Source organism: Cebidichthys violaceus, unplaced genomic scaffold, assembly GCF_023349555.1.
Source record: "Cebidichthys violaceus isolate CVI_PGR_0920_01 unplaced genomic scaffold, fCebVio1.0.p SCAF_145, whole genome shotgun sequence".
In the NCBI taxonomy this organism is placed as follows: domain Eukaryota; kingdom Metazoa; phylum Chordata; class Actinopteri; order Perciformes; family Stichaeidae; genus Cebidichthys; species Cebidichthys violaceus.
Genome location: NW_027176313.1, coordinates 222,591 through 231,070, shown reverse-complemented (window position 1 = coordinate 231,070; position 8,480 = coordinate 222,591). Strand labels below are relative to the sequence as shown.

Genomic DNA, 8,480 nt, shown 5'->3' with positions numbered 1-8,480 from the left:
CTGGAACTTCCTGTTTAAGTAATGTTTACTTAAAAACTACAGCTGAAAGCCATTAAAAAAGGTAAGGGGATTTAGAATGTGTTCAGACTCAGTTGGTTTGTTCTTGTCATGGTTTCATGATGTATTGACAATACGAAGAATGTAGAATATGAATATGTAGAATATGTAGAATGGATCCACATTTCACGTTTAAAACGAAAGCCGGCAGGCTTTCGTTTTAAACTTGAAATGTGGATCCAATCTTTGTGCACCCATTTATCCAGCCTTGTGAAAAAATGCAATGTTTTTTTAACAAAATAAACGATTGTCATGTGTTGGAGACACTTTCTAGAAATCACTGTGTGAATGAAAGCTCTCTGTACAGATAAATACACAAATAACACACTTCAACAAACAAAACAGCAAAAAATAAAAAACTAATTTGTCTGCTTGATCGAAGGTTGCGGCTACTGATAGTTTTAGGTGTCAGTAAAGAACATAGATATTGAGGCTGTTCGTGTAATAGCCTTATGAAGAAAAAATGATGATGTTCCAGTCTGTGGTTGTATAAGGAGCACAAATCAACTTTCTCATACAAACTGCAATGATGTGTGTGGAACCCCAAATCAGTGGCAAATTCTAATGGTACACAAAATCATCATGAAAACAATTTACATGCATATATGAAATATCACCATAATCAACTGCTGATTGCTGTTATCGATTTCCTTGCAGCAAAAGAAACAAACAGCATTTGTTTCTATCATTTTGTAAAACACTATATATGATATTAAAAATGTTGGTTTTGTCAACATTTAGTCACAATTCAGGTTCCTCTGAACAACTTTAAAAGCAGTTAGCAGTTCAAGCAGAACTATACATAATGGTGTCGGCATTGGTGTGAGCCTTGCGGCTCAGCTCTCTTTTCGTCACAACGGTGCGGTAGAGCGACTGCAACACCGCCCCAGCTGCTCCGATTCTCCGGCCAATCTCACGTTCCATTGTTCCTTCACTTGCGAACAAGACCCCGAGGTACTTGAACTCCTTCACTTGGGGTAAGGACTCATTCCCTACCCGGAGTGGGCAATCCACCGGTTTCCTGCTGAGAACCATGGCCTCAGATTTAGAGGTGCTGATCCTCATCCCAACCGCTTCACACTCGGCTGCGAACCGATCCAGTGGGTGCTGGATGTCACAGCCCGATGAAGACATCAGGACCACATCATCTGCAAACAGCAGCGATGCAATCCTCAGCCCACCGAACTGTAAACACTCCTCCCACGACTACGCCTCAATATCCTGTCCATGAATACCACAAACGGGATTGGTGACAAAGCGCAGCCCTGGCGGAGGCCAACCCTCACCGGAAACGAGTCGACTTACTGCCGAGAACCCTGACACAGCTCTCGCTTTGGGCGTACAGGGTTTGGATGGCCCCCAGAAGTGGCCCCCTCACCCCATACTCCTGCAGCACCTCCAGGTCCACAAAACACATTGTGACACAACCGGATGGGCGTATTCCCATGATGATGGCGGAAGTAAAGAAGGAAGTCAGGTGACCTAGCATAAAGAGCGTCAAAGTCCGTGGATGGATGGGTCAAAAATCATAGGACTTCCACCCATAAACACTGGCTGTGTCCCATGTGAAACTAAAAGTCAACATCAACTTATTTTAAGTTACGTATGTCAACCAAAATCTAACCGAGTTGTCGAACACTGAGGGGCCACTGACCAAGCTATCATATTTGACAAGTTGGGAGCGAGAACGTGTTGTCACAGCAGCATAGCACCAAGCCTGTGATAGCAGCCCACACATGGTATTTATTCTGTCTGCCCAAGCACTGGGGACTGCGGAGCACTGATGGATGCTGGGAGACGGGCGTGCAGGGACTCGTTAAAAGGTTTTTAGTGAACGTGTGTTAAAAGCTGGTCATGATCATTAAAGAGCAGTTAACCTCAAAACGTCAAGCCGTCATGAAAACAGGGCAGCCGAGTGTGAGGGATGTCACAGCGGGGGACAAATGGCCCAAGTCATCCCTAGTTTGAATTTCAAGCAGAGACAGGGTGTGTGTGTGTGTGTGTGTGTGTGTGTGTGTGTGTGTGTGTGTGTGTGTGTGTGTGTGTGTGTGTGTGTGTGTGTGTGACATATAATTGTATTGTTCAAGGTGAAAGGACACTAAATAGATTTGACGGATATAAGCACAAATTCAAATACTCTCATTTGTCTTGAGTAAGTCTCATATTATTTGTTCACTTATCTATGTCCCCTGTGTTGTGATAACTAGAACCATTGAAAGTGTGTCTCTTTTGTGGAGCACAGGTTACACAGCAGATGGTGCAAAACAGCTAATAAACCATGATAGCTTTCTTTGTTGTGTACTCTCCGTCTGCAGGTGTCCCCGCCCGACATTACAGTCTTTCAGACGTATGCTAAAACCTTTGAACCGATGGATTAGATGCAGAGTTTAAATTCATGTACGTACTTGTATATGAAAACTGCGTAGGGTGATGGTAGCTCACAGGGTAGGGTTTGCCTAAATGCAAACTCCTGTTTCAAAGGGGCACACCACCTGATCCTGATCTTGGGGAGTATGATGTAATTTGTTTTAAACAGCTGTATAATATCATCTATCATCTGTGGCTTTGGAGGAGCTATGTCAAGTCCGAAAGAACATTTTAACTCACTTATGTCAGAAAGCCTCCGCTACAAATGTATGCGCCTTGCATTTAGAAAGATGTGGGTCTGATGAAAACACCCTGTTGCATTGTGGGAGGTGTAGGATCCAGTGTTTTCAGAGCTTAACCTATAGGGACTAGAAGTCAGGATGTTTTGGCCTCTGCCGCTTCAGTTTACACCAATCTATTTAAAATCTGACTCTTTTACAGTAGGAACCCCACGTTTAGGAAAATACAACACAAATCAAGTACTATTTAAGTAGTATTAAGATTAACAAGAGAGGACTATGAATCTGCCAAACATTCACTGCCAGCTTTCAGTACTTTTAGTACTTTTTATGCACAAACTAAGGACACATAAAAGAAAACTGCGGATAATTGTCCTGCCTACCTACATGCATTAACTGTACTGTAGCTTCAGGTGCTCTTTAACTTTACACCACTCTAACATTGAGGGGCATACTACCCAGCATGGGCTCTCAAACAACAGTCAGCTGGATTTATAACAGACTCACAGGAGTCCTGCTACTGCCCCCCCACATCCCACAACCCCCATTCCTGAACCTCCTCTCCCAGATGCACATATACATGCCTCTTCCCTTCAACATTCCCCGTTTAGAAACATAAGTCTCCATTTCACAGCAAAGCGGCTTTGTTTTCACAGTAAACCCAGAGGCCCTCTTCCTCCACACCGGTGACCTCAACAACTTTCCCTACTTCCCCATCACAATCTGAGAGTTATTAGCATGGAGAGGAGCATTGTTGATTTTAATGTAGCTGCAGACCTTTTGTGCAGGAACCAGTATCTTCTTTCTGGGTTAGGGTTTTGTTGTTCGTGTAGAGTGCCAGATGTGTGGAAATATACAGATGACAAAGTTCAAGCTTTTCATATCACCGCTCTGAACATCGTTTTTGTCATCAGCAAATTGTGTGGACATGGAAAACCTCTACTTGCGCTGTATCAAATAAAATGAAGCAGACAAAACACATACTGTCAAAAGTGTTGAACTCCATAGAAGGCATGCACGTTAAGAATGTGCTGGTCTAAGTCACACTGAATAAAAAAATGTGAGAAATGATTCACAAAGGGAGGCGGAGGAGTTCAAGGCCAGAGTGAGGCGACAGAAGATCATTGATTTATTGCTGTAAATGTTGCATCTGTTGAAGTTATTATTCAGTCTCATTTGAGTCGTTAAAGATAAGAAAACTTTTTGTGCCACAAGTTGATGTATATGAATGTGTCTGTGTGTGTATGTATGTGCGGGTAAATGGCAGAGTACCAAACTATGTCAGTGAACAGGGCTTATGAAAACCATATGACATGCTCTGAAAAAGAAAGAAATGCACAGTTCTCTGCACCTCCCCCCCATCCTGACACACGCATCTACAAAGCCCCCCCCTTCCAAAAACATACAGTCCTCAGCTCCCTCCCTCTCTCCTCTTCTGCCCACCCGCCTTCTAGCTATACCTCCCTCCCTCTATCCTCCCTTTCCTTTTCTCCCCTCCTTCCCTGCACTCTGAAATCTTGGGACAATCTGCATGCACTCAACTCCAGCAGAGATCAGTTTCAGCAAGGCAGAGTAATGAGCACAGCCACACAGTGAAAAAAAGAGGGGTTCAAATGAAGGGAGAAAGGTTCAGATAGACAACAAAAGTGGGCCAAGAGAGAGAGAGAGAGAGACACGGCTGAAAGAAAACTTTGAAATCAGGGAGACAAGTCAGGGTGAGAGACGGGCGGCGAGTGAAGAGATATATTCAGTTAAAAAAAAAAATGTGCTCCCTGGTGAGCAGTGCTGCTGCGCTTCTCTTGACTTCCCTGCTGGCTTTGCTCTTTGGACTTTCTTTGGTCCTGGGTCAGGATTTAAGAGAGAAGGACGCACTATGTAATGCGGACGGCTGCTTTGTGGTCTACTTCCAACGCAAGACCTTCCTGGACTCATGGAGGGCCTGCAAGGACAAAGGTGGCAATCTAGCTACCATTAAACGGCGGGAGGATGCCGCCACTATTGCCTCTCTCTTCTCCAATCTGGACTTAAGTCCCTCACGCACCAGCATCCGGGTATGGATTGGCCTGCAGCGCCAACCTCGCCAGTGTACCACCACACGCCCATTGCGGGGTTTCTCTTGGACTACCGGGGACCAGGACACAGAGTATACCAACTGGCAGAAAGAGGACTCCCCTAATATGTGTTCGGTGCCACGCTGTGTGGTTATGGGCTACAGCATTCAGGAGCAGAATGATAACTTCAAATGGCTGGATGGTTCTTGCTCCGTTTCTGTAGATGGGTATCTTTGTCATTATACCTATAAAGGAATGTGTCCAGCCTTGTGGAATGAAGGGGCAGGCAATGCCCTTTACACAACACCATTTAACCTTCTAAGCACCCTGCTAACCCATATACCCTTTGGATCTGTTGCTACTGTTCCCTGCCCTGCAGGCACCACGGTGGAACAGTCAGTTTTGTGTATGCTGAAGGAAGATGGCTCAGTGGGGTGGTCAAGAGACTCCCCTCTCTGCTCCGATCCCCCTATATCACACGACTGGTGTGACCAGGATAATGGTGGATGTGAGCATTTTTGCAGGCCAGCCGGCGCTCACGTCTACTGTGAGTGTGCTGATGGGTATCAACTTGGAGAGAATGGGCAGAACTGTGAGTTGTCTGATGTTTGTCAAGGGGCCCCTTGCGAGTTTGAGTGCCTGCCCCTCTCAGATGGGTACCGTTGTGCCTGCCCTGAAGGATACATGCTTGCACCAGATGAACGTGGCTGTCTGGATGTAGACGAGTGCCTCCAGAGTCCTTGTGAGCAGCTTTGTGTGAATGCTCCGGGGACATTTGAATGTAGATGTCGGGAGGGTTACCATCCGGATGATGAGGGTGGGTGTGAAGATATAGATGAGTGTGTAAATGATCCGTGTGAACACGCTTGTGAGAACACTCAAGGCTCTCATATCTGCCACTGCCATCTGGGTTTTTCTCCAGTGCCTGAGGACCCCAGCAGATGCCAAGACTTCGACGAGTGCCAGATCCCTGGGACCTGTGAGAAGATGTGTGTGAATTATGATGGTGGATTTGAGTGCTACTGTGAGGAAGGCTATGAACTCATGTCTAATCACTATTCATGCCGCAAGAGAGTGGAAGGAGTGGACCAATCTGCTGTCACCCCTCCTTTTGCTTGGGTCACTCACCAGCCTGGACCTGTATGGGTCCCTGAGGACTATGACTGGAACCAACAGCAGAGCCACACTGACTGGCCTACAGATGAGGAGCAATCTCTGGACTGGCTGACTGACCCACCCAGAGTTTTGGATTCTGATGTAATTTGGGTCACCAGTGCCCCTCAGGAGGAGCTGGTCTTTGATTTGGCACTGGACCCTCTGACACAGGAGGCTGAGGAAGAAATAAACAAAGGAGAAGCTGACTGGTTGGAGAGGGGGCAGATATCTGATTCTGAGCTGGAACTTTTTCCCACCACCATCTACACCACGCCTCCAGCCACCACCAGCTCCAGCATTATCCCAGACTGGTACGAAGACGACGAGGATGATGAGGAGGAGACCACCACATCTCTCCCCTTCCTTTCCACTTCAACAATCTCTGAGGGAGCTTGGAATTGGTGGCCAGGGTTCACCACATCCAGCCAGAAACCAGAAACTCCAGAGGATTCAGTCATAGACCTCAACATGCCTACAGATTGCAGCTATCCCACCGAAGCACAAAAAGAACACTACCCCCTTAGGGAAAACTCTCAGTTCCCAAAGGAGTTAGGGGAGGAGGAAAAGGACTTTGTGGATGTCACACACCAAGACCCAGCTGTTCCCACACAGCCTACTCCTTCCCAGCCATCCCCAAGCGAGGGTGGAGAGAACGATGACATCCTGAATTCTGTCCAGGAAGACAATGGGCAGAAGCAGAGCAGCACTTTGCTTCTGGTGGGCCTCCTTGTGCCCATCTGCATCTTCATTGTAGTAATGGTGACGCTTGGCATTGTCTACTGCACTCGCTGTGCTGTTCATTCACGCAACAAGAATGCCACTGACTGCTACCACTGGATCTCTGGAGCTCATGATAAACAGGGAGCTCCTAACCCCTCAGCAGGGGTCAAGACCCATGTTTAAACAGAGAGGAGAGAAGCTGACTTTTAAATAAACAGATCCTGCTTCAGAGGTAAGCAGGGGTGAATAATGGACCTGGTGAGGGGCAAACTAAATGTTTTACCCTTTGACTGTGGAACTGCACACTCTTTGAACACATGTGGATACTGTTAAATATTAATAAATAGATGTTTGGAAGGGACATTAATAACCGCTGACCTCTTTTGGGATGGGGTTGCTATGTGGTACAAACTGCTTTGATATTTCATACACTGACCCCACAATACAAGATCTGATTGCTTCATCATTGCACTAGGCTGCATTATTATGAAATATTAGTGTCTTCATAAGAAATGTAAAAAAGTCTGCTGAAAGTAATGCGTGTAGTCATTTATTCCTTTTCAACATTTCACAGCTGCAGCCAGATCCTGCAAAGAGCATTGCACATTTATGTACTAATGGCAAAACATTCTGCTTCACTACGAGGTGTGTTCCATGCAAAATCCTCAGGCTCAGTTCATTTCAATAGCATATCACTGTAGATAACTGTTACTGTCAACTGTGTCAAAGGGATTTAGATGCATTGTTAGCTCACATCAGCAGTGGGTGAAAGAAGACTGTAAGCAAATATCCGCTCAAGAGTAAAGACATTCTGCAGTCACACGATAGAGCTGGAAAAGCAGTCACTGTGTTGAATGTTTGATAAGAGACCAAAATCTTATTTGTATATAGTGGTGCTTTTGTATTTATGTTTGTTTCATACTTGTTACCAGCCGTTTTATTTAGAACATTGTAAAACAATTGTAATAATTCCATGACATACTTTTTTCATTAACCCCATAAAACTGGTGATATGGAATGTCCGTCTGCACATGGGAGTGTTTTTCCTCCACTCGTGTCCAGTTTAAGAGCACTTCCCTTCCTTTTTTTTTTTAAAAGAGGTGAACAAGCAGATGTTCACACTGCACAGGGAATAAAAGGGCTGGTGGTTGACATTAGCTTTGGCCTTGCTCATGACATGGCCATCAGTCACCCTTTGTAATCCTGATTGATTAGTACAGCCTCGGAGGTTTTTGTCTTAAACCAGCCCTGAAATGTTTCATGGCCTTGTCGGATCAAATCCAGCTGTGTGACACTGCAGTCAGTTGCAGTTCCGAGTGCAACTTCAGATATTTTACAATTTAAAAAGACAATCGCAACTCAGATTCCAAAATTATAAATAAAGGAGTAAGAAAGGTACATTGGATTCTTTGGTGAAGTGCTCATTGGATATTAGGCTGTATGAATCTTATAGGCCAAAGATAAAAGAAATGGAGAATGCAAGGCACTTGCAAGTTAAATCACCTTTGATTTAATGGATTAATGGCTACTTAATGCCCGTTGAAACAAAGTGTCATTCCAAAATGTACACAAGAGTAATTTGTCTTTGTTTTATTGATAGACTGTGAAATATGAGAAACATCTGATGTTATTTGTTCTGTTACATGTTAAGAAATTGTGAATTAAAAACTATGACAAGAGTTGAGCATCAAGGTGTATTATTGAACTTGCAAATAGTAGTTTGGCAAAAACATTTCTGAACCTGTGGTCCAGGTACTAGCTTTGACATGAGGCTTTCAACCTCATCTCGTCTTCATCTGGGGATGGTGATAGCTCAGTTGCTATCGGACATCCGCAGAGGAAGACTGTGAAAAGCTTTTGAAAGCCCTAGAAAAAAAAGCTAGTAAGTGGA

At 44.8% G+C, this 8,480-nt stretch overlaps 1 protein-coding gene across 1 annotated transcript; it reads left to right on the top strand.

Moving 5' to 3' along the window:
- The first annotated feature begins 4,169 nt into the window (after positions 1–4,169).
- On the top strand, positions 4,170–8,268 carry cd248a (CD248 molecule, endosialin a). Its single transcript, XM_068709375.1, has one exon. The coding sequence runs from the start codon at positions 4,427–4,429 to the stop codon at positions 6,770–6,772; it is 2,346 nt and encodes a 781-aa protein (XP_068565476.1). The 5' UTR covers positions 4,170–4,426; the 3' UTR covers positions 6,773–8,268.
- The last annotated feature ends 212 nt before the right edge of the window (positions 8,269–8,480 follow it).